This window comes from Rhopilema esculentum, chromosome 20, assembly GCF_057945365.1.
Source record: "Rhopilema esculentum isolate cy_ngs chromosome 20, ASM5794536v1, whole genome shotgun sequence".
Lineage (NCBI taxonomy): Eukaryota > Metazoa > Cnidaria > Scyphozoa > Rhizostomeae > Rhizostomatidae > Rhopilema > Rhopilema esculentum.
The window spans coordinates 13,308,009-13,335,310 of record NC_142834.1 but is presented as its reverse complement, the minus strand read 5'-3'; the positions used below and the strand labels follow the sequence as shown (position 1 = coordinate 13,335,310).

Sequence of the window (27,302 nt, the reverse complement as noted above, 5' to 3'; positions counted from 1 at the left end):
ACGATATTTATCAGCAATGTGCACATTAGCTATGCAACCAAACACTTCAAGATTCGACATATTTGGCTTTACACCATACCAGCATTCAAATGGTGTCTGCTTATTAAGTGCAACTGTTGGGCTGCGGTTTCTCAATAATACAGCTGTGCTAACTGCTTCTGCCTAAAATGAAGCTGGCAATTTAGCATGATGTAGCATAGAACGAGCTGTCTCCACAATTGTCCTATTCATGCACTCTGCAACACCATTTTGCTCTGGATTCATTGGAGTTGTTGCTTGATGTAGAATTCCTTTTTCTCTTATGTGTTCTATGAATTCTTTGGAGCAATATTCACCACCATTATCGATACGAAGTATCTTGACTTTGACTTGACATTGGTTGTTAAATTTACAAATTCTTTGAATTTTTCTAGCACTTCACTTTTGTGCCTAAGGAAATAAACGTGGGTATAACGAGACGCATCATCGATAAATGTTACGAAGTACTTTGACTTTCCAATCGATTCCACGTTAATTGGCCCGCAAACGTCACTATGTATTGTTGATAATACCTCAGCTGATCGAGTTGATGATGCTTTCGGAAATGCATTGCGATGCTGCTTTCCCATGAGGCAACTTTGACATACTTGCTCACTCACTAATTCAGACATGCTACAATCCATCCCATCAACTAGACCTTCCTTCAGCATTTTCTTCATGTTGTCAGCTCCTAAATGGCCCAACCGATAATGCCATATTGATTGACTTCTGTCATCATCAACTGTAGAACCAAAACAAGAATTCTGAACTGGTTCTAAGTTAAGTTTGTGCAGTTTTTCATATTTGTTGCCAATGGTATATGACTTGTCATCAATTGTTATCTTGCAAAATTGTCCTTTAAACTGAACTTCAGCCCCCTTTTCTGTCATTGTTGGCAGAGACAATAACTTGTTTTGAATCCTTGGAACAAACAGAACATCATGTGGGTTAACGTTAACTTTTTGTGTTCAATCATATGCAAATAAAGCCACTTTACCTTTTCCATAGGCAAGTAATGTGCTGTTATCAGCAAGCTTTACTTTTACAGGAGTCCTAAAACTCTCGTATTCCACAATTCCCTTTTTGGTTGGCGTCATGTGCTGCGAGGCTCCTGAGTCAATCCACAATTCATCACCTTTCATGCTGGTACCTTCTACCTTCTGTTGCTAAAGCAACTTCCGGAGACTTCCTGGAGACATTTTCAACCTTGTTCGCAAATTCGGCGTTAGGCGGCTTCTTTTGATCGGCTTTCTTTTTGAAGAAATCCCTCCCAAAATGACCTTTCCTCTTGCAATAGTGGCATTTAACCTTTTTTAAGTCCATAGGCTTCTTCTGATCTTGTCCTCTACTGCTTATTAAAGCTTCCTGGGTAGAGTTATTACTTCCAGCCTGTTCACTTCCATTCTGAATTTTATCAGATTCATGAATAAGTCTATCGCGAACGTAATTCCACGTCAGTTTTTCACTAGCGATCGTTTCTAAAGCTGTTATTGAATAATTGTATTCTTCAGGGACATTATCACAAAATCTTTCTCAGCGATAGGGTCATCAACTCCTTCCAAATGTTCCGAAAGAGTTTTAACGTAATTTATATGGGTAATCATGTTCTCACCTTTGTTCATGCGCGCAGAATACAATTTTCGTCGATAGAATATTTTCTTTCAAAGAGCCTTCTCTTCGAAATGACTAGCAAGATTGTCCCATGCCTCCTTCGAAGTTTTAGCAGATCGCACGTAAATTTGAAGATTTGTTGCCACGGATAAACATACGCATGCCAAGGCCTGATTTTCTCTTTTCTTGAATATTCGTTGTTTTTGTGCAGACGCGGTCTTGTCCAACACCTCTGTCCCTGTTACTATCTCCCACAGATCCTTACCGATTAAATACATCTTCATTTAGAATTTCCAGTTATGATAATTATCACCAGTTAACTTTTCTATCTTGAAACCGATGTCCCCTGCAACAGCCATTGTGATCGATTCCGACAAGACTTCAAAAAGCTTCCAGTAGACTGTATTCAAATGCCGATACAATTCCGACAAAGAAATCGTGATTCGGGCCCATAACCTATTAGAATTCCACGGAGAGTGTCTTGAAAGATAAACTACGGTTGAACGAACATACCAAAACAACTTCAGCGTAAGAGTAGTAAAAACGTGTTCACAGCATCAATGATACTATGAGTCAAAACATGATAATAGTAAATGTCTTGTCAGTTAACAAGTTGAATCTCAAGCCAGTCAGGCATGAAACAAGGCATCTTGTTACTGTAAATGGAACAAGAACGCAATCACTGCCTATCTATGAGATTGCCATAGATTCGCTAGATGGAAATCAAGAGAAAGAATTGAGGTGTCAGGGATCAATATGTCAGACTTTACCACAGTTGATAGACCAAACATGAGAGAGTTGAAAGAGAAGTATAACCAGACAAGAGACAAACAATTCTATACACAACCTGGTGACAGATCTTTGCAATTCACCTTATCTTAGGAGACAACACATTTTGTAGAATCAAAACAGAGAAGGTTTTCAAGGGACAGCAAGGGGAGCCAATTGTAGAAGAAACAACATTTGGATACATTTTTCATGGCGGAGAAAAAGTTAATAGCAGCTGCATGCATGTGAAAAAACAGAAAAGGATTATGAAAGGCTTTACAGCCTAGATGCTTTAGGCATTGAAGACAGAGGTGAAAATGATGTTTCAGACATTCACTATGAATTCAATGAGAGTATTACCCAAGATATCGATGATAGATATGAAGTGAAAATTCCTTGGATACCGGGACAAGAGATAAAGGAAAGTAATGAAGCACAAAGCAGATCAAGACTCAGAAATGTAGAGAGCAAGCTATCAAGAAACCCAGAATTGAGAGAAGCAAACCGAAACATAGTAGAGGAGCAGTTAAAAAAATGGATTGTGGAAAGGGTACCAGATAAACAAACAGGAGAGAGAAAATTATATTTGCCTCACAAACCAGTGGTCAGAGAGGAAGCAAGTACAACAAAAGTGAGATTGGTATTCGATGCCAGTGCAATACCAAGCCCTTTATCAAACAGCCTAAACGAGTGGATGTATACGGGACCAGCATTGCAACCTCATTTATGGGACATTTTAGTCAGAGCAAGGATGGGTGCAAATTTGCTGATAGGAGACTTAAAGAAGGCATTGTTACAAGTAGGAATCGCTCAAGAAGACAGAGACGCATTTCGATTTCTCTTTAACATTAATGGGAAAGAAGAGCACTTGAGATTTGCAAGGGTTCCTTTTGGTGCAGAGGTAAGTCCCTTCATACTAGGAGCCACATTAAATTATCACTTTGACAAGTTTAAAGCCAGCCACACAGAAACAGTGAAGGATTTGAGCAGAAACACTTATGTGGATAATCTTATGACATTGGGAAGTAAAAGAGATGAGCTAGAGATATTAAAAAGAGAGAGTACAGACATTTTAGAAAAAGGCAAGTTTCGTGTTCACAAATGGGAATCTAATATTCCAGATTTGGAAAGTGAAGGGATGTCAAACCCTAGCAAGATTTTGGGACTCCCTTGGGACAAGAAAACAGATACAATAGAAGTACAAGTCCTAAAGGCAAATTCATAAGAGAGTCAAAACATTACAAAGAAAGGGATTTTGAGCAAGCTTTGAGCAAGCTGGGAAGTATTTACGATCCTCTGGGTTTGATATCACCCACTTTAGTTGAAGGTTAAAGGATTTATAGAGAGGCATGTGAAGAAAGCAATCAGTGGAAGCAAGAATTATCCCCAGAACTAACTAAGGATTGGCTGAAGTGGACATCACAGCTTAAGAATGTCAAAGTACCTAGAAGTCTGATTAAGTCAGGGAGATCATTGAAAGGTGTACACATACATCGGTTTGCAGATGCAAGTCAAATTGCTTGTTCCACAGCCACAATAGCAGTGATTGAACATGAAACTAACAAAGTGATGGGCCTGCTTACATCAAGGTCAAGAATAGCAAAGAGAAACACTTCTGTTTCCCGATCAGAGTTGATAAGTGGAGTTATGGCTGCAAACCTGGTAAAGAATCTGTGTAAAGCGTTGCAAGATCTACCTATTCTGTCTGATACAATTTGGATGGACAGTATGGTTGCGCTTTATTGGATACATAATCCAAGAAAAGCTTTGAAAACGTTTGTAGCAAATAGAGTTCGAAAGATTTCAGAGGCAACAGAGGAAAATAAGATGGCATGGAAGCATTGTACAACAGACATGAACATTGCAGATCTTGGAAGTAGAGGAGCTTCCATAGAGAAAACAGAGAAAATTCGTTGATTTGAGGGACCAGAATGGTTATTTGATGAAGAACATTGACCAAGACAACCAGAGTTCAAGAGCTATAAGAAAATGAATGAGGAGGCAAGACCCTTTAAAGAAATAGTAGCTTACTCTAAAGAGCAAACAGAGATTAATAGGGATGAGTGGGATCTGCAGTTAGAGAAGAAGGCTTACTGGACTACTCTTCGAGTGACAGCATGGGCAGTGAGATTTAAAGAGAACTGCCAGTCAAAGATGAAAAAGAAACAGAAAGTACAAGGTTCTTTGACTACAGAGGAAATTAGGAGAGCCAGAGACATTTGGATTGTCAGAGCACAGAAGGAAAAAGATGATAGTTTAGAAAGACCAGGATGGAAGCTAGAGAAAGATCCAAAGACAGGAATTCTTAGATGCATTGGGCAAATAATACATTTATTTGGAGAATAATACATCTACGCAAAAGCTAATTCAATACGAGCACGAGAGAATCAAACATTTGGGTTTAGTTAGCATCGTGTCTGAAATTAGAGAGAATTGGCACATACTGCATTTTAGAGCACTTGTGAAGCGACATATAGGCCAGTGTAATGTTTGCAAGGTATTCGCTACTAAGCCATTTGATCCAAACATCACTGCACTCTTGCCATTTAATCCAAACATCACTGCACTTTTGAGTACACAGGGGTTGACTTTGCGGGACCCATAACTTACAAGGTTAGACAAAGGGAAGAAGGAAAGGCATATATCACCATTTTTACTTGTGCTAATATAAGAGCAGTGCATTTAGAGGTAGTGAAATCACAGTCAGCAGTCGAGTTCCGAAGAAAGTTAAATGCCTTCATTGTAAGAAGAACTAGACCAAGGACTATTATATCAGACAATGCAAAAACATTTAAAACTACGGCAAATTGGAGAATTACAAGGAAGAATTACATGACTTTCTCGCGGAACAAGACATAAAATGGAAGATAATTCTGAGTAGGTCACTATGGTGGGGCACATTTTATGGGAGACTTATCAAGGACATTAAGGGTGTTCTCTACAAAACCCTGGGTCATTCTCATCTCTCCTTTAAGCACCTTGAAAATGTTATTCTAGATATTGAACATCATTTAAGCAATTATCCATTAACTTACATAGAGAGTGAAGTTGGGGAGGGTAAAGTATTGACCCTTAACATTATAATGTGGGGCCAAAATGCTCACACCTTTGATGACATTGAAATTGAAGTGGAGAGTGTAACAAAGTTTCAGCGACGTCTAGAAAATGTTAGAGCACATGTCTGGAGAAGATGGTCACAAGAATACGTAAAAAGCCTGATGGATTACCAGAGGACTAACAGATCAGGGATAGTGGTTCCGGAAATTGGAGAAGTGGTTCTCATAGTGGGAGAAGAGAAAAACAGAGGTTTGTGGATGAAGGGGACAGTTCTCAAGCACGTAACTGGTAAAGATGGAGTCATTCATGGAGCAATTGTGTTACACAAAGGAAATCATTTGGAAAGGCCTTTACAATTACTGTGCCAATTAGAGATCAAAAGTGAACTGGTTGAAAGAACTCCTGTCGGGAATACAGAGCAGACAAAGCAAGAAGACGAAGAGAAGCAGCTGAAGATGCACAAATGAATACGAAACTCATTTTAGAAGATGAGGAAACTGATTAAGTAAAACTTTAGTTTTCCACTAAACTTTTAGGGAGGTGTATACAAGTTAATTTGTTGAACATTTTGACTTAGCCTCGTTTGGGCTAAAAAACCGCGTGGGTTTAAAAATCGTCGGAGAAGAGAGTTAGAAATAAGTTGTTCTATCAGGATTGTGAACATTGCGAGTTTGTGTATCGGGACAAATCGGTACAAATGCGGCGCACTGTGCTATAATCATAGATAGCGCAAAATACCAAGCTCCTAAAGTTAAATCTAGTACAAAATTATCAATTATAGAGAAAAATACTAAAAAACTATACCCAATCAGAATTAATTCGAAACAATGTCACCTGAATATAGAATATGAATACGGTTCAGAAGAGTTATTGGGTTCATCTGTGTCTTGATGTTCTTCAGAATAAATTGTTCCTATTCTTTAGCAATGTCCGTGCGTCTTTCTCTCCAGAGTTATATCGGTCGAATAAAAAACCAACCCCACCCATCACAACTCATCAAAAAGGTCACGTGACAACAACAGCAAAGTCAATGAAGATAGGGGGCAATACCCCTTTTTCCCACATTCATGTTAATAATTTGGTTGTTGCTACTTCATATTTTCTACTATATGGTAATGTAATGTTTACGCTCTATCACAGAATATTGTTAGGGCTATGGCCTTTGTATGTTTATGTTAGGGTTTTGCCCTTTGTATGTGTGTCAGGGCTAAAGGAACTACATACACCGTCCAAACAGAATTAAAACAACAATGGATAATATATTGTTGCACCTAACTTCAGAAAGCACCTTTCTCTGTTCTGACGTTTTCTATTAGAAAGACTTTTATTCATGTAGTTGTAGTCGAATGTTAAAAAGTGACATTGAAAAAGTAGAAAAAATGTTGATAGTCTAAATTACATTTTTGTTAATATGCACTTTTATACTGGCAACTGAACGAAATTCAAATACCAAATGTTTGCCAGAGCAGAGGATGTGCAAGCCACTTGCCTGCCACCATCCCTTTTTACTCGTATCTAAACTCAAGTCCAATCGGCTTCAAATATTTCTCAATTGCCTCATTCATTCGCTTGTTCATCTCATCGTCAAAATAATTCTTCCAGTCTCCAACTTCTCCTTTTCGAATAAAATCCCCTTTTGTAGTTAGCAAATTTTTTTCCCGTAAACTTTCCATGTTTACAGCTTTGTTTTCTTTCATTTTTTTGAAGCTCAAATGGTCAACTAAAATCTGCACTTGGCCGACTGTCATTTCTTTCTGTAGAAATCTTGCCACCCGTCTGACATTGCCAGCCAAATCAGCTTTCATTTCTTCGTAAAACAAAATACACATATTGGGGTGGTTTCTTCTTTGCCATGCCTCAGCCACATAATCAAAATACGGACAGAAATTGCACAAATTATCCATGAACAGATTAAAGAAAGTCTTAAACTCACCAACGAAATTTAAGTGCTTCATTAACTGTTGATGATGATAAAATGATACCACAGTGTCTTTAGGGTTTCGCAAACATACAATCCTTGACAAAAGTCCTTGGAACACCCTGTGACCAATGAAAGATTTTGAAGAAATAAAGGTTTCCGGCTGTAAGATACAGATATATCCCCCCTCCCCCCAAAAACAATGTTGGCTGAAAAGACTATTACTTACCCTAGCTGATAAACTGACATTGGACGAATTTCAAGCTTTGAAACTGTTGTTATTCAACATTGTTTCAAGGGGGAGAGGGGGATGCTACTGAATTTATGCGAAATTTTAGCTTGGTGTACCAAGACTTTTGGCAAGGATTGTCTGAGCGCTTTTTTTTAAACCGTTAGTTGCATGAAAATCAATGTTATGGGGGTAGGGGTTCTTGGTAGCGCTGATTTCATTGGCGTCGAAAAAAATTTGATATTTAAAATGGAATTGGCCTAATTTAGCTATTTTTCGAATTTTAGAGATATTATGATTATTATTCACTTGTTTACTTGAATTCTTCAAATTCTGCTCTGTTTTTTTCGAAATTAGATATTGAAAATTCACCAGACTTGCAAGGGAAAAAACAAAAGATGAAAAACAGGAAAATTAAGTATTGCAATTGCTGTTCAAAGCACATGTACGTGTGAAAATGTCTCCAAGATAGAATTTTTGGAATGTCAATGGCGGAAACCTTCCTGTTTCTCACTGTGTCGGTGTTGTATAATTAAACGATAAGCTAAGAAATAAAAACGAAATTGACTATAGTATCAAAAGCAGTTGTTGAGTTGCTCTTTAACAAACATGGTGTTTCATAGCAAAATTAGCGACAGAGAGAGAGCGTTGGCTTGCTACTTGCGAAAGGGAAGGTCTTTGTCGTTTCGAAAAATAGCGGAACATTGCAAGATTTCTGTTTCAAGTGTGGTCCGTATTTGTAAGGAGGGGCCTTCAACTAAACAAGAGAATAAGAGGACAGGTAGACCACCACTGATGAGCAAAAGAGACAAGGCAAGGTTTCTTAGGACTTTCAAGAAGATGCGAGAAACAAATGGAAACGTCAGAGTGATGGATGTAGCAAAGGAATGCCAGATCACACATGTTAGCTACAGGACTTTGGTAAGAGCTCTGCATGATGCTGGATATAGGTTTCTGAATCCTAGAAAGAAGGGTATTCTGTCAGCTAAGGATAGGAGGAAGAGAGTATCATATGCCAGGGATGCTTTAAAGAAACATGACAGAAATTTTTGGACGGACGATGTTTTGATGTATCTGGACGGAGTTTCATTCCATCACAAACAAAATCCGTATAACGACGCTTTGTGCCCAAGGGGACGAGTGTGGAGAACAAAAAAAGAGGGCCTTGTGTTTACAAGTAAAGGATCGAAGAACTTGCCTGGAGGGCGTACACTACATTTGTTGGTTGGTGTTTCCTATTCGGCAGGGGTTGTTGTTGCGGAGGAGTACGAGAAGATGAACGCCCGGTGGTTCGCAAAATTTGTGCATGAGACATTGGACAGCACTCTCAGAGAATGTGCAGCGATGAAAAAGAAGGAAAAACTGTTATTCGTTATGGACAATGACCCCAGTCAAAGGAGCAAATTGGCAAGCGATGCTTTAGAAGAAGTGGGTGCTGAACTTGTTGAGATACCAGCAAGATCACCGGACTTGAATCCTATTGAAAATTTATTTAATATTATAAAATGTAATTTGCGACAGGAGGCGTTGAGAGGAAAAATCGTGAAAGAGGACTTTCAGACTTTTAAAGGAAGAGTTTTGCAGGCATTTAGTGACTTTGATGTAACTGTTATAGATAGAACTATTCGAAGCATGCATGATCGTTTGAGCACTCTAGCCATAAATGATGGATATAGAACTAAATACTAATTCAAAAAAACTTAAAAGTGTTTTTTTGTATGAAAGTTTCTAACTTATGTATCATAAAATTTGAACTGCAGCTTTGAAATTGCTTTTGTTCTCTATGGATTTGTTTCTCTGTAGTGTTTGGCAGCTCCTCCGTAAGCTGCGTGTTTGAAGATTATTTTAAAATACTCATACTAGCAGTTCATCTGAATTTATTGCTTATTGTTTATCAGCAAAAATTTTCAAAAAGCCCTTTATAACTGACTAATTAGTATTGTTGTTCAAAGTTCTGGATAACGTCCATTGCTTACGTAATAAAAAGTGATAGAGTTGAATTGGATTGGAAAAATGCTCTTGGCCACGGTTTACCATCACGGTTTACCATTTTAAAAAAGCTTATAAAAAATAACAGGTTGCAGGTATATTTCGGTAGTTTCCGCAAAGGAGGTACATTACAACGTACCACAAGGCTGATAAGTTTCTACGAAACTGGATTGATAAATTTTGAGATTTAGCCAAAAATGTTCACGGTTTACCATTTTTGAAAAAAATGAATCTTAACTGTTCCTGTTCTTAGATGGAAAATGGTAAACCGTGGTGATTTCTTTCAATTACACTCGAATAGGCAAACGCGAGAATGGTTTTTTTTGTCTTTAGAATGTACATCATAGTGTACCACTTTTTTCGGGGAATTATTTTAAAACTGTCATATAAACAAGAAATTCAAGGGGGAAATGCAATGGTAAACCGTTGTCGTTTGGCTGCCCGAGTACCATTTCGCTTTGTACGGGGCAGCTTCTCTAGGAAGGAGCGTCTGGAAATCATTGTTATTCCAAGAGCATTTTTGCAAAACAATGGCCACATGGGGAGACTGTCTTCTGCTCTTCCAAAGAAAACTGATGCCTGAACGTAAATATGCGCCAGCGAACAGACATCATTTCTGTTTCACGATCATCCATTACCGAGCCTTTGATAAAGGAGATGGGGGCCTTGGCAGTAGCAAACACTGGAGTGTCCCTCGTGAACTCGATGTCCTTGCTGTAGTTGGTTTTGGGTGCAGCAAAATGTACCACATGGCCTTCAAGCAACAGCAGCATGTCAGCCCAAGGAAGTATAACGGGAGACCAACGAAAATCGTTGAGGAATATAACCTCCTTGTTCTCAACTCCAAGCCATGCATACGAGCAAGTAGCTGGGGACAGAAAGCTATCGTACACCACTCTAAGGGGGTCTAAGATGAAAGTCTTGCCACAGTTGGCGGGGCCAGTAATGTAAATATTACGGCCCTTGCCACGACCCATAACAAGCAGTTTGACAATGGCATTTGCAAACACAGACCTATCGATGCAATTTTTGTCAAGGATTTGGAGAGCACACTCGAGCCACTGGCCTTCACAGGTGCACCCAACGCTAAGCTGCTCCTTAAGGATGTCTATTCTAGACATAGAAGCCCTTTCTTGCTTCTCCTTGGCAGTCTCCAACTCCCATACGGTGTCCAGAAGATCATTCAGCTTTTTATCGCCTCTGTTCAGGACAAACTCGTACAACCTTCTGTCACCCTTTTCAAAACTGGACTTAGCCCGAACAAGAACATCTAAACGCGATCGCAGCTTATTTTCAACTATAATATTGGCGACATCAAAGTTTGAAAGACGCTTTGACTTCAGCTTCTTTTCCTTTGAAGGGTTTTTTGCAGCTTTTTTCCTTGTTGCCTTGCTCGTTTTTGGAGAAGAAACAGTTTCAGGGTGATTGCTGCTGGTAATGAAACTACTATCCTCCTTGACAACATAATTGAATGCTGTATGATAGCCTGTGTGACCAGAAAAATTAATGACAATACCATACTTTTGTTGGACATAATTTTTCACTTTTAGCCATCTCTGTAATTTGTCCAACAAAATGCACATGTGGAAATGGTAGCCGTTTACTTTGTGCTGCTCCATGCAACATGCCCATTGGGAAATTTTTGCTGTCGTTACTGCCTCAAAACATTTCACGATCATATCAGAGAATTTTTCTCTATCATAAACTTCAGTGTTAGCGCTACTGTATGTTATCAGATAAACTTTTCTTACGTCTCTGCCCCCAATTTTTTGAGGATCTGCGTTGCTACTGGAGTTAGCCATTTTGACTATCTGAAGACATATGTAATCATAATTAAAGAATTTCAACTTTTACTCCCTCAACCGTCAACCAAATTGGCCTCGGTTTCAAAAAGTGACCTCCCTTCTTTAGGTAGATGCAACAAATTTTCAGAATACAAATAATTTCTAATTTTGCTTTATTTTACGTATGAAACCAATATTTTTAGAGTAGATAGACAATTATGTTATGAAGTGGACTAGATATTGAAAAAAAAACACCACCACTGAAATCAGCGGCATGGAAAACCTCAGATTGGAACTAATTGCTTGATCTCAAATGCACTGCTTCAAAAATATTTGTCAGACAATCCTTGACAAAAGTCCTTGGAACACCCTGTGACCAATGAAAGATTTTGAAGAAATAAAGGTTTCCGGCTGTAAGATACAGATATATCCCCCCTCCCCCCAAAAACAATGTTGGCTGAAAAGACTATTACTTACCCTAGCTGATAAACTGACATTGGACGAATTTCAAGCTTTGAAACTGTTGTTATTCAACATTGTTTCAAGGGGGAGAGGGGGATGCTACTGAATTTATGCGAAATTTTAGCTTGGTGTACCAAGACTTTTGGCAAGGATTGTAGAACTACTTTGCTCTTGTCTAACAGATCGTCAGGAAAAAGGCAGAATGCAAGGTGAGACTTCAAGATTCGTGGCGAAGCCATATTTTCTATAGCGCAAATGGCATCATCGTCTAGGAAATGGAGAAGAACGGGTGCTTCTAAAAATGGAACTCTCTCCATTAAATCGACGGACTTGGCCTTTCTGATGTCACAGTCATTCTGGACGCACCATACAAGCTCCTGTGTCCAGGTTGTCCCATTCTTTGGAAAAGCAAAAACATAAATATCATCTTTGCGTACATCCCAGCATTTGATTCTGTCTTTAACCTTTTCGTAAGCTGCAGGAAGAACATAATTCCCAGGTATTGTTCTGATCAATTTATGGCCTAAGTTTATAACAGTGCTTGGATATCCTTGCTTTATTCTCTCGGTGTCCTCTTCTGAAAGTGGTGCTGTACCAACGGCTGCCATATTTTTAAGCGGATGCTCGAGTACTTAGTCCGTTGATAATCCTTTCCTGAAATACCTTTGTAAACAGGTCAAGCATATCACCCAATGAAAGAATAGTATTGTTTTCAAAATTGAATCAAACCAAGTAAACAAACAAAAAATCCAATAAATCGTCGATGGTAGCCTGCGTGTGTAATGTCGTAGTGTTTGTGTATACCATTGTTTAGTGTTGACCTTTATACTTTGTATTTTCACGCTGTTACTTGTATGTAGTCCCTATTGTAATATAATCAGTTCACGAGTAAACAAGCTACAGTTCAGTCGTGTGTGAACTCCCTCTCGCTCAGAACATTACTGTATAAAGTCTGAACGCCAGTGTCAGGGGCGGATCCAGCCTGAAATTTTACATTCGCACAGGCAGAAAAACCAGCGTGGGGTCTGGGGGCGCTAAGCCTTCAAAAGGGGCAGGACATGGAAAATTTGACGTTTTACCAAATTCTAAGGGCTGAAATTTGGTCTGGAAATCGCAATATGAGATCTTGTATTTGATTATAATAACATTTGAGAAATTTTATAAATCTGTTATAATCTGTTTTCTACGGAACAATATATACACTACGGAAGAAATAATACTGATACCAAAATAATGTCAACACCTACTTATACAACTTATCATAATAAAAATGATAAATAATAATAATAAAAATAATAATAGTAATTATAATAATTCAATTTATTTCAATTAATTCAACTATAAAAGCAACAGTGTTAATTTTCTAACTCGTGAATAAAATACCAACAAAATGAAGGGCAAAAAGCTGCCTCAGAAATCATGCCCTAGACATCAGAAAATCAGTCATAAGGCTACGTTCCCACATCATCGAGAGCGAGTTGGGCCGTTGGTGCATCGGCGCAAATCGCTAAACCTATCACTGATTTAAACAGGAAGCGGTTATTTTGAATTTTCAATAATAACCTCCGAATTTAATTGATAAAGGGGAGGGAATGGACAAGGAAAGACTCTTTTCCCCACCATAAACTCAAAGAGTTCCCCCCAATCACGACCCTAATCATACAGTGGGAAACGTAGCCTCAAAAATCTGAAAGAAATAGAAATTAGGAACTCACCATACATACCAGCGATTGAATATGGTCCCGAAGACGAAGCGAGCCACGTTTTATTCAGTCGCTCAAAAGAGATTACGATTATAAACTCTCTACCTGAGAGAGTGCGCATTTTTGTAATTAACTCTTTACCCGAGGGGATTCATTTTGCAACCCTCTACCTGAGAGGGACCATATATAGCAACCCTCTACCTGAGAGGGACAATTTGCAACCCTCTACCTGAGAGGGACCACGCAAAGCAAGCCCCTACCTGAGAGGGACAATTTTGCAACCCTCTACCTGAGAGGGACCACGCAAAGCAAGCCCCTACCTGATAGGGACAATTTTGCAACCCTCTTCCTGAGAGGGACCACGCAAATCAAGCCTCTACCTGAGAGGGACAATTTTGCAACCCTCTACCTGAGAGGGACCACGCAAAGCAAGCCCCTACCTGAGAGGGACAATTTTGCAACCCTCAGTTTTTCTAAAAAAAGTCACCTATCCTTCTAGGCAGCTTTATAACCAAAGAGGCATTGCATTTAATATGAATAGAAAAACTGAGATGCAATGATAAAGTTACAAGATAATCTCTTAAAAAGACAAACAAAATCAAAATGCTCTGGAGAATCAAATGTGATAACCCAAACTTTCTAAAAATAAATCTCATACTGAGCCATATTTAAATATAAAAAGCAAGAAGCATTAAAGCTTGAACTGTCCAGAGTCTTCAAGCCGAAGCCAAGCATTGAAGAAGGCAGCTTTACATGAAAATTATAGGCCAACGTCCTAAAGCTTTCGACAAATACTCTGGAAAACCCTAGAGCAGCTGCAGTTGTAGCCGTACCTACACAGGGGCGCAGTGGGAGTTAACTTTTTGGGGGGGGGGCAAAGCTGAAAATTTTCCGATAAAACTATGATTTTTCCGACAAATTTTTTCTCAATACATTCCTTGAAGATTACCCTTGCTGCATATACTGCAACACTTGATATTACAATATCACGAATGGATCTGGAAATCGTTAACGAATGGATCGTTCGTTATACACCTTCAAGTTCAACAATAGCCTTCATTCTAGCAAAACTTACCTAATATAGATCGCTACAAACAAAACTGCAACTAGTTATAAATTTACACCCTACAAGTCTTCTCGCTATACTAGACAATAAACTGTCAAGTTAGTGTTTATAGCTGTGTATAGCAAAAAGATTTTTTTGGCAATTTTTAAATCGCATCATAATTACTTTGCATTTATTTATGCTAAACCTTAAATAGATATAACGCGTCCAAAAGAATAGTTTTCTTTTAACTGAAATTTATATTAACTGTTACTCAAGCAGCATCTTTCTCAAAAGAGGTGTGGCAGCATACAAATCGATGATGTCACCATCGATATTGGCGATGATGCCAATATCACTTTCGACGTTGATTGTTATCAGAGAGGAAAGGCGGTGCCAGGGGCGAAACTACCCGGGGGGTGTGGGGGGGTGTGACACCCCCCCAATCCAAAAAATAGTCGATTTCGCAGGGCAATCGAAGATTTCGCAGGGCGCCAAGAAGAAATTTATTGCCACGCAGAAATGCCACCTCTGAAGTTCGTAAACAGCCGTTTAGGAATTTTGAAATGGAAATATCGTATTTGTTATGAACCTCCCTTCCTGACATTGCATTTTAGAGAACGGAACAGGTATGTAAGGAAAAGCGTTATTTGCAAAGCGAAAGCATTTCTTACCGAAAGTCATAGCCAATGGATGCAATGATTGATGCATATGTTTACGAGGGCAAGGTTGAGTCATGCAAATTAATTTAAGTTGTAAATTATTTTCATGACAAGCACAACGTCACTGGGGGGGGGGGGAATAAGGGGCTGAAGTCCCTCACTTTGGTCAAGATAGGAATTTTTTATCATTTTTTCTATTACCTTTTAACAGTGCATGAACTAAAAAACATAATAAATCGTTAAGATACCGATTTTGTTTCATCTAATTGCTAACTTTTCCACGTATATTTTTATTATTTTTCTTTTATTTGCATTAATTCAGTAAATCATTTTCTGTATCATTGCAATGTTTTAATTTTGGATGTGTAAACATGGCCTTCTTGATACAAGAAACTGCACATTTCTGTTCAGGAAAAAAATTCTCCCAATCAAAACAACATCTTCCTCTGTCATTCACAACTACGTGCAATCTGAAACGAAAGGTTGCCGTTTCTTTCCTTCCCCAACGTCTAACACTAGAGTTTTAGCATGACATCCCCCTCCCGTTTTTTCCCAATTAACAATAATATTTTAAATAAACAATCAATTCTTTTAGCACAATAGTATTTTGCTAAATTTTTGTCTGAAAGATGCTTTTTAGCCCTTTTCACAAGGTATAATTTCAAAAAAAATTTTCACGTCGGACCCAACCATGGTGGGTCCTCCTACCTCACTAAACTCGACTCTTAACCCCACTGGGTTAAATTTCGTTGCGCTGTCTACATCATGTACCCATCCCCCCACCCCCCCCAATTAGTGTGAGAGGTGCTTCTATTTATATTATTGAGATGGTAGAGCAAGGAAACACACTCTTTACATTTTCATATCTTGATAATCATTCAAGATTTATAACTTAACTGAACGAAAATACGAAGATAACTGAACTACGCTTTACAACGCTTCGGATTAAATAGTACTTGTCACGTGATTATAAAAGGTCATGTGATCTGGGGAGCGTCCTACTACATCCTCCCCCTTCTTATTTAAAAAAAAATACAGCATACGTATTTTTTTTTTACAATTTTTTTTTTGCGTTAACGTTAATTAAGAAAAACATACTGAAAGCGACAATATCCATGTTAACGACGTAAACGAGAAAATTTGTCTACATCCAATGAGAGAACATAGATGCCCCCGTGTGGAGCACCTTCTAAATGTAGAAACTGACATGACTTAACAAGACCACGGAGTCGCCCATGTTTAGCTAGGATTTCTCTACTAGGTGGGAACGACTCGTAAAGAAATTTACATGCTTCTGATGCTACAGCGGACTTGGAGGGTTTACACTCTAAAAACGTTCCTAATCGAAATGCCACATCGGCTAAGTCCTTATTTGGGGAAGCAGGGTGTACTGGAGTGACACTTTCCTGTGACGAGTCTACGTGCTCGACTGTAGCTAAAGGAGAAATATCAGACGGTGTTGTGTCGGGTACGACCACAATCTTTTCTACATTAACTGGATGTGACCAGTCTTGTCCTGAGGTGGCATGGCGCAAATTTAAAAGATCCTGGCGACCATGTGGATGGCCTGTGACGATGAAAGGACCATCGAAGTTGCGCAGAAAGCGAGATTTTTGGCCGCTTTTGGAGGGAGCGGACTCCTTGCGCATGTAAACGAGTTTTCCATCTGGCACGTGTAAATCGCGCGAAGCGATGTCGTACAATTCGCGTTGGCGGCGGCGCAAGTCTGCTTTTATGGCGCGAAATTGTTCATGTGCTTGTTGCATTCTGGCTACAAGATGATGTGCATAATGATCAGCAGGCATGCTATAAACATTGTCTTGCGAACCCCCTTTGGGAGGGACGGCCTCATCGTTGGGCGGTGCAACATGTTCTTTACTCGTGAGCAATAATGAGTGGATAGATTTCAATAAAGAAGTCGTATCAGAATCGACAGACGGTTCCACCTTAGCAATATGCGTATGGAGTGAGTTAGGTTCAACAGAATTATAATGCGAAATATCCTTGGTCCTATTATGACGAACAGCTTTACAATTAAAGCGACCACATTTGGTGCACTTATGAATATAACCTTTCTTACATCTACCATTAGAAAGTTCACAAAAGGCACGGGGATATTTATTATATTGAAAGCAAAGTTCACCTGAAGGTTTTGGTGTTGCTTCTTGACTGCGTGCAGGTGCTTTTCTTGGGTAGGCAGGAACAGGCGTAACGGGTAAAGCATTGGCTGTAGAAATAGGCTCGTCAACTGCGATTGAAGTAGTTTTGGTCAACTGCGTCAACTGCGATTGAAGTCATTTCCATCGGCTGTCATGTGAATACCTGGAATTAGTTTCTCCAAGGAATGTTGGGTCTCACAAAACCGGTGTGCGAAGTTGGAGACGCTTTCGTGGTGTTGTTGGCGCATGGTATAATACGTGGCCAAGAGATTGCGAATTTGCTGGTCTTTTGGAATTCCACGTTGGGAGTGAAGAACCATTAGTGCAGCATTGTAAAACTGGTAATAGTCATCAGAGGTCGGAGATGCAGGCAATCGGACGAGATGAGTGCTCTCATAATTGCAAAGAATATCGAAGGCACGGCTATCCTTTCGGCACTGTTGCTTGAGGTACGTTAGATAAAACTGCGGATTTGCACCAGAAGATCGGAGAACCTGCTTGAACTGGTCCAGAAAACGGTCAAGATCTTCAATTCCTGTATATTCAGGCAGTGTAAGGTTCGGCAGGCGAAGAGCAGCATGACCAGGAGAAGTTTGCGACTGAAGATTTATAAGGTCGGATAAATCTTTTACGGCAGAGGCAAGTGATTTCAATTCTTCGGTTCTTGACTTATTGGATGCATTTTGTTCTTTAGCAACAGCGGCCAAACCATTGATAAGTCCGAGAGTTTCTTCTTGCGACATACGGGACGGCGATCGTGACAAAACGGGTCATCCACCAGATGTGAGAGGTGCTTCTATTTATATTATTGAGATGGTAGAGCAAGGAAACACACTCTTTACATTTTCATATCTTGATAATCATTCAAGATTTATAACTTAACTGAACGAGGATACGAAGATAACTGAACTACGCTTTACAACGCTTCGGATTAAATAGTACTTGTCACATGATTATAAAAGGTCATGTGATCTGGGGAGCGTCCTACTACATTAGCTGTTTATTAGCTTAATTTTGCAAACCAACATTAAATGAAGTGAATATAAAAAAAATTTACGCTCACGTAGAGAAATAGAAATTTCATAGGCAATGAAGTTTCAAGTTTGTTTTTTCTGCTTAGAAGTTTGTCCTTGGTAAAGACCAGTGTACACTGGTAAAGCTTTCACTAGTAACCTATAGACAAACCGTTGCTACGAGGTCTGCAGGGCACCACTCAGTTTTGCAGGGCAGAAACCCTTTTCACCCCCCCAAAGCTATTGGCCAAGTTACGCCCCTGGATGCAAGTGCGCAACCTCTCAGGCTTCAAGATAGCCTTTGTGGTATGCATCAAGCTCATTCCCATTCTGGTGAATAACAACATCTTTTAGAACCTCAAAGCATTCCCTCGCTTTTCCCATCTGCATCAGGCAAACACCAAGATTCAGTTTCACATTCACCTTCAATATCGAGAAGTTGCAAGCTAGTAAGTTTGGCAAAAGGGAATTTCAGAGTTAGCCTCAAAATAACCATAGACAATTGATAGGCTTTCAGTACATGGATTGAGGTGTCCAACCTTTCTAAGCAACTCTGCATACTCCATTGCCAACGCTTCCGGGATTGCCATTAATACACCCTCTACCTTTAACATGATTGATAAGACTAAGAATGTCTTTAATAGCTGTAAAAGTTTCATTTCTTTGATCTTTTAGTTCCTCCGCAATCACTAGTGATAGTAATGCGCTCTTTGCTCCAACATTATCAGCCAACCGTGGTGTTTCTGTTTTTAGCACCCGCTCTGCTGGGCAGATTGGGTCATTAAAAGCTTTAGGTGAGATATTTGTATTGTCATCAGTGCTATATTGAGCCATTGCCTTAACAACTTCATCACAATCAAGATACTGATGAATTTGATGAATTGAGACAAAAGTAAGTTTTCAGAGGCTGTTAGGCTACAAAATGACATATTCAGTAAAAGAGGAGTATGGTGGCCCAGCATTCTCATTCAAAAAACAGAAACATATTTTATGAAATATAAAAAATCACAGATATTTGTGGTAAATTTGACATTAAATTCAAATTATTTTCTTGAAGATTAAAATAACATGTCAAAAAGCAGAATAAACATAATTTCAAATTATTTTCTTGAAGATTAAAATAACATGTCAAAAAGCAGAATAAACATAATAAAAAGATTAAAGAAACACTTCCATTTCCAAGTTTCAAATAGAATATTTTCTTTTTGTTTCTGAAAATCACATTGAAAGTTGTCAAAAGAAACATTTTCGTTTTCATTTTCAAAATGAAATGTCACGATCGGCCCAGCGTTCTCATAGACCACAATGCTTTGCAAGAATAAGCGCCTCATTTCCATGGAGCTTTTCGCGCCCTTTTTGATTTTCAAAATAAATTACCTTTGGCTTATGTAGCCAAGAAAGGGAAATTTTGCTCCATATGGCTGCAGAATATGAAAGAAATAACGAATGGACAGAGGATAACGAACTTCAAAAATTTATTCGCTGTATGGTTGCCAGAAACTTGCGAAGAGCTGAAATTCTTGACTTTCTGCAAAGGGATTTTTCTCAGTACGCTTGCAGCCCTGGTACATTAAATAGGCGCATGAAACATTTTGGAATAAAATTCGTCGACTACGATACAACTGTAGATCAAGTGGGTGAGGCATTTAATGCAGAAAAAGATGGTCTAGACCAGTTATTAGGCTGCCGTGCTATGCACAAGAGAATCAGAGAGCAGTATGGCCTTCATGATCCCAGAGGACTCGTTCACGATGTAATGACCCTTGATGACAATGAAGGACTAGTTCAACGGAGAACGATTGGGAAAAAAAAGAAGGGGTAAAGTTGGAACATTCACGTCATTGGTGCGAGGTTAACTTGTTATTGAATTCATAGGGCTGGCGAAATAGAAGACCATGTCCTCATTTTTTACAAAGCTCTAAAGAACTTTTCAGTTAAAAATAAAAAATATGAGTGGACATTCTTTTTTATAAGAAATTAGGATATTTTTCACTACTCAAAGTTTCTTTATTTTTGGCTAATTAGGTTAGAGTTTGGAAATTAAGAAGTTTGGGAGGAAAGGCAATTAGATCCACTATTATTGGATCTGAATAGGTACCCAGTACCCTTACTACCCAAGCTTAACCCTTGCCCTAATCCTACCCCACAGCCTGCACCTAACCAAACCTTACCCCACCCCGAGTGCACTTCCTGCATCTAGGTGCAGAGGTCTTCTGGTGCAATGTCTGGTGTAGACTTTAGATAGAATGCATCCTGGCAGAAATTATGGAGGGCTTGGAGGGCTGAAGCCCCCTAAATTAAAACCTGAATTTTAGTTTCAACTCTAACACCCTTACTTAATCTATAAAGCCCCGACAGTGAACCCAATCCAAGTAAAGTGAAGAAGCTTGAACCGCAAACCTCAAACTAATTGATATTAGATTTATTAAAAAAAGAAGAAAAAAATTCCTATCTTTCCAATGTGGTATCTGTTGAATATTTGTGCACAAGGGACCTTTGTTTGAGACAGGCACGTCACACATACTGACAGGGAGGCCAAAATGAGCAGCACAAACACCCTTCAAATTAGGTAGAGTTATTTCATCAAACTCAAATGATACAAATTCGCGTGTCTGAATCGGACGATAGGTTTGCTTGCTGTCGGGTTCTGAAGAAAGCTTCTGGACGACAATCTCATGTGGGGCAGATCCGAGTTTTTTATTTTTATTTGATGCCTCGTTTTGTTTTGTTCTTTTGTTACTCATTACCTTATAAAGTTTTTCCCAAGTATCATGCCTCTTCATGATTAATTCAAATTAAATAGGCTACCACGAGGTATGCGTTCTTCGCTGTTAAGTGGCAAGGCGAAGCAAAAAGGGCGCGAAAAGCTCCATGGAAATGAGGCGCTTATTCTTGCAAAGCATTGTGGTCTATGAGAACGCTGGGCCGATCGTGACATTTCATCTTGAAAATGAAAACGAAAATGTTTCTTTTGACAACTTTCAATGTGATTTTCAGAAACAAAAAGAAAATATTCTATTTGAAACTTGGAAATGGGAATGATTCTTTAATTTTTTTATTATGTTTATTCTGCTTTTTGACATGTTATTTTAAACTTCAAGAAAATAATTTGATTTTAATGTCAAATTTACCACAAATATCTGTGATTTTTTTAAATTTCATAAAATATGTTTCTGTTTTTTGAATGAGAATGCTGGGCCACCATAGAGGAGGGCTCTGTTTGTAAAGATCTATTATGACATTTTTGTCTGGAATGAACTCTAATTGAGATGTTAAAAAGTGAGTGAGTTATTCAGCATTATGAATTGTTGTGAAAATTGTTGTGCATTTTTGGATTGTTTCAAGATTGTTCATCTCAATCCAATGCAAGTTTGATGGTGTATTTCTTATCTAATTTTTGAGCCCAAATGATACCCAGAATTGTCTTGCTAAATAACTGTCTTTGAGATCTTTAGTATATGAGTAGGAGAGCCCACATATATTAAATAGTGTCATTAAACTTTTACTACATGTCAAAGATATATCATTTGATAACACCTTATGCACAGGGGTAAGAAACCAAAAGAAGCTGATGTATTGCCCTGAAATTTTCAATTAAGGCATCAATCTCTTCATTTTTTGGAATTGAAAATTGTGTGTTTGTGTTATTTTTTTGTTTGCAAATTGTGAAATTTGATTCTTTGCATGTCATTTCTTTTAGAGCTCTGTTAACAAAGAAATCTTGCAAGATAAATTTTTTCCAAAAAGTGTCCTCAGAAAGACTGCAGTGTCTTATGGAGGAATTTGCATGTCTTCATGAAGCTGACAAGAGATCTGCAATCAAGAAATTGTGGGATTGAATGACCAGGCTCGCCTTTTTCAAATAATAGGAGGTTACTTCCTGAAAAAATCTCTGGTGACAAGGGTGCTGTAAAAGTCTCCATTCTTAAACCATGGCATCTTTCAATAGAATTGTCAGTGCAAATGACAGTGCTTTGCCCACCTAATTGGCAGTTATCAACCTTTTCAACTCTGAAGAAAGTGCACAGCAATTGCAGACCATCATAGTCTTCAATTTTGTTACCACTAACTCTAAATTTATTTCCAAGGAGGGGCTTTAGTCTATGTGTAGTCCTAGTCTGGGCTAAAAAACAAGCATCTTTGTAGACTGCCTTCCAAATGTGGCATGACAGTGCTCCCTTGATAAGCTGGTATATTTTCAGGTACTTTAGACTTTGCTGAAGAGCTTTCTTTAGGGAAAAGAGGGGAGACTGCCACATTGCTAAATAGAACATTTCCAGCATTTGAAGAGAGTGGGGTTGTACTTTGCTCTTCTTGATTACAGACTGCCTGGAAGGGCTAACCACAATGGAATCTGAGATTTCATGGTTGTTTATGGGGCTGTCAGTGGTGTTGTTAAAATACTGATGGTCTAAAGTAACTGTTTCTGTTGTTGACAGTTGTGATTCATGAGTTAATGGGATGACAAATCTTGTTTCATGGGGATTGTCTCTTGCTACATTTTCACTTGGCAGTTTTCCAAATATGATATTATGTTAATTCTTTTTCAAATGTGTTTTTTTTATCTCTACAAATTGCATCTGCAAAATCACACAATTTACAGTGGTAGTGGCAAACATTCTGTTCAGATGAGTATGAACAGTTTAAAGTTGGATATTTGAAGAGATTTGTTGTTATGGCTGAGGATGGTTTCTTTGGGTGTAAGGTGAAATATTCACCCACTTCATTGCCTTGTGACATGATTGTTCAGAATTAGGAAGTATCAATGAACAAAAAACTATTAAAATATCACTTTCAGCAAAGCCAATACCGCCTCACGCTGTTGGATCTCTCTCATCACCCCCAAAATACCCAATAATCCATACAACATAAATACTTTCTCTGTATCTTCTGCCCCTCTCCCAAACCAAAAATGCCAATCAAATATCACAAAAATATTTGTTCTCCTTTTTAATCCAAATACCCACCCTAAAATACTCACTCACAAAATACCAACCCAAAAAAACACCCACAAAATGCCTACCCAAAAATACCCACCCACAAAAAACCCACCCACAAAAAACCCACCCACAAAAAACCCACTCACAAAAAACCCACCCACAGAAAAACCACCCAAAAAAATACCAAACCAAAAATACCCACCCACAAAATACCATCCACAAAATAGTGTTCTTTAATTATTTTGTTATTTTGCCCGCCCCCTCTAATATAAGCACACCTTTTTGTAGACTGAGGCCCACACTTCAGATATTCCAAAAACCAACAAATGCTTTGAAACCAAAAACCAGTTGTTAACTTACTTAACTAGGGGTATCTCAGGCCCAAGCACTATACAAAGTGAATTGAAACAACAGCTAAAAAGGTAATCTACAGTATGAAACTAAAAAGGGAAGATTCAGATGAGTAACACAGCAAACACCTGAGAAAACGGTCCTCGGCTGGTAAATTGAACTGAAGTTCGATTCCCGCATTCCTGCAATAATTTAGGCGCAATAAGCGCAGCTCCTATTTACCAGTTTATGCTTATGTTTATGCGCAGTTTATATTAGGGTTTTGCCCTTTGTATGTGTGTCAGGACAAAAAGAACTACACCTTCCAAACAGAATTAAAACAACAATGGATAATATATTGTTGCACCTAACTTCAGAAAGCACCTTTCTCTGTTCTGACGTTTTCTATTAAAAGGACTTTTATTCATGTAATTGTAGTCGAATGTTAAAAAGTGACATTGAAAAAGTAGAAAATATGTTGATCCTCCAAATTACATATTTGTTAATGTGCATTTTTATACTGGCAACTGAACGAAATTCAAATACCAAGTGTTTGCCAGAGCAGAGGGTGTGCAAGCCACTTGCCTGCCCCCATCCCTTTTTACTCGTATCTAAACTCAAGTCCAATCGGCTTCAAATATTTCTCAATTGCCTCATTCATTCGCTTGTTCATCTCATCGTCAAAATAATTCTTCCAGTCTCCAACTTCTCCTTTTCGAATAAAATCCCCTTTTGTAGTTAGCAAATTTTTCTCCCGTAAACTCTCCATGTTTACGGCTTTGTTTTCCTTCATTTTTTTGAAGCTCAAATGGTCAACTAAAATCTGCACTTGGCCGTCTGTCATTTCTTTCTCTAGAAATCTTGCCACTCGTCTGACATTGCTAGCCAAATCAGCTTTCATTTCTTCGTAAAACAAAATACACATATTGGGGTGGTTTCTTCTTTGCCATGCCTCAGCCACATAGTCAAAATACGGACAGAAATAGCATAAATCATCCATGAACAGGTTAAAGAAAGCCTTAAACTCACCAACGAAATTTACGTGCTTCATTAACTGTTGATGATGATAAAATGATACCACAGTGTCTTTAGGGTTTCGCAGACATAGAACCACTTTGCTCTTGTCTAACAGATCGTCAGGAAAAAGGCAGAATGCAAGATGAGACTTTAAGATTCGTGGCGAAGCCATATTTTCGATGGCCGAGATATGATGATCATCAAGGAACTGGAAAAGAACGGGTGCTTCCAGAAATGGAACTCTCTCCATTAAATCGACGGACTTGGCCTTTCCGATGTCACAGTCATTCTGGACGCACCATACAAGCTCCTGTGTCCAGGTTGTCCCATTCTTTGGAAAAGCAAAAACATAAATATCATCTTTGCGTACATCCCAGCATTTGATTCTGTCTTTAACCTTTTCGTAAGCTGCAGGAAGAACATAATTCCCAGGTATTGTTCTGATCAATGTACGGCCTAAGTTTATAAAGGTGCTTGGATATTCTTGCTTTATTCTCTTGGTGTCCTCTTCTGAAAGTGGCGCTGTACGAACGGCTGCCATATTTTTAATCGGATGTTGAAAATATTAGAGGACCTTTAACCCATGTTCTATTATTCTATTATTCAAGACAGTACCAAAAGAATTTCAGGTCGTAGTCATATTGCATATCCTAGTTCAGTTAAGTGGCGAAAAAGTTAATGTGAGTGGCAGCTAGAATTCGGTTTTTACTAAACTATGGAATCACCCAAAACGTGCCAAAACGACCCATAACCAGCCATTACCAGCCATTACCAGCCAAAACCGGCCAAAACCGGCCAAAACCGCCCATAACCAGCCAAAACCGGCGAAAACAAGCCAAAACCGGCCAAAACAAGCCAAAACCGGTCAAAACAAGCCAAAACCGGCCAAAACCAACCGTGACGACCCAAAATTACACAGAACGACCCAAACGATCCTAAAAGTTGCAAATAGCATCGAGCAGAACGACCATTTTCGCGCCTTTTTTCGTCCTGTGCAGGGGGGGGGCATCGTCTTTCAGGGTATATCTATATTATAGTTTACTCAAAGGCATTGGTTGTTAGCCCGGGGGGCACTCATATGTTTTCGCATACAAGGATATGCCGACCAACTGCGTATTGTTTTCAGACTTAAGACTCAAGGACAGGGTATCACTTTTTGACTCTGACCCCATGACAGGGTTGTACTTTTCTTTATTGGACAGGGTTATGATGCGTGAAACCATAGCAAAAATAAAATTTTGAATTATGACAATTTAAATTTTTGATAAACTAAACAGCGCAGAATGAACCACAATTGATTGCCGAAACTGTAGAATGTTTTTTGAAACTATAAAGGAGAATAATCTATGCTGGTTGATAGCCTTGACAAGTTCCGGGACAGGGTATCAGTTTTTTTAATTTGAATCCAAAACAGGGCGCCTTTGCGAATTTCATGGGGCTTGTCCCCGTATTTAGTAAAGTGTAGTACCCCCCTCCGGGATTGTTGGCAAATGCTACAACTACTTCTACTGCCTTTAAGAGGAAATTATACCGTACAGTTCATAATTAATTTTGTCATTATGGCTTAACAATGCTATCTTTCATGAGAATTTGGCAGCTCGTTAGTGAAATATCGAAAAAATATTGATTTGTTAAAAATTCTTGTTAAGTATATTAGTGATAATTCCTAAGAATTTTTAAGTAACAACAGTGAAAGCTTTTGAGTTATCTTTGAAAAATATCAGTAAATTACCAATTTTGTGCATGGAAGCAACTGAAAAACGTCATGTTTTTTGCCTCCACCTCAACAATTGGGTTGAATTATTGTCCACGTTTAATCAATTTCAGTTTTTTTGATTTAAAACAAAGTAACAACAGAACTTTCTAAATAATAGCCATCTAAAATCCATGCCTCAAACACATTAACATAATAAAATGTTCTCAATAATTCTTCAAAATTTTGATGCCATATCAAATAATGTTATCTTTGTATACAAGAATTTATAAGAAACTTAAAATGTTTTTCCTTTTATTAGCTATGATACAAGTATTGTTAAATATCATAAAAATATCTATATTGAGTTCAGGAGATTCTGTCAAGAGGATTCCTGCCAATTGTCGCCTCAGGTTCAGTTCCACTGTTTCAATTCTCTCATGGGCTGGGGAGAAAGTTGTGTTAATAAACTTTGAGGTGGAAAAAATTTATCGCCCTCATTTTCTTGGTTGTCCACTCTCAGTCCCCGTACATAGGATGAAAAAGGGGGCGAAAACGGTCGTTCTGCTCGATTGCAACGTTTTGAATCGTTTTGGGTCGTTCTGTGTAATTTTGGGTCGTTACGGCTGGTTTTGGTTGGTTTTGGTTGGTTTTGGCTGGTTTTGGTTGGTTTTGGCTGGTTTTGGTTGGTTTTGGTTGGTTTTGGCTGGTTTTGGCTCGTTTTGGCTGGTTTTGGCTGGTTATGGGTCGTTTTGGCTCGTTTTGGCTCGTTATGGGTGATTCCAGAGCTTAGTTCAACCGGCTTGAATTTTTCCAAAGCGTCAAAGCAGCAAAAATATATCAGATAACGAGAATAAACATATAACTGACAGTAAGTTGCATTCCAACAAAAGCATTAGGGAGT

General features: G+C 38.6%; 2 protein-coding genes and 1 pseudogene across 2 annotated transcripts; 1 reads left to right on the top strand and 2 right to left on the bottom strand.

The window, feature by feature from the left end:
• The first annotated feature begins 2,209 nt into the window (after positions 1 to 2,209).
• Positions 2,210 to 7,917, top strand: LOC148957879 (uncharacterized; annotated as a pseudogene).
• On the bottom strand, positions 6,254 to 12,839 carry LOC135687275 (uncharacterized). The gene is made up of 3 exons (XM_089114368.1): positions 11,911 to 12,839; positions 10,229 to 11,401; positions 6,254 to 7,625 (listed from the first exon to the last, which is right to left on the bottom strand). Exons 1-3 carry the CDS (start codon positions 12,442 to 12,444, stop codon positions 6,960 to 6,962), a joined length of 2,373 nt encoding a protein of 790 aa, XP_088970494.1. The 5' UTR covers positions 12,445 to 12,839; the 3' UTR covers positions 6,254 to 6,959.
• Positions 12,840 to 24,289: 11,450 nt separating this feature from the next.
• LOC135687274 (sulfotransferase 1C4) lies at positions 24,290 to 25,246 on the bottom strand. Its single transcript, XM_065203797.2, has one exon. The coding sequence runs from the start codon at positions 25,244 to 25,246 to the stop codon at positions 24,290 to 24,292; it is 957 nt and encodes a 318-aa protein (XP_065059869.2).
• Between the last annotated feature and the right edge of the window lie 2,056 nt (positions 25,247 to 27,302).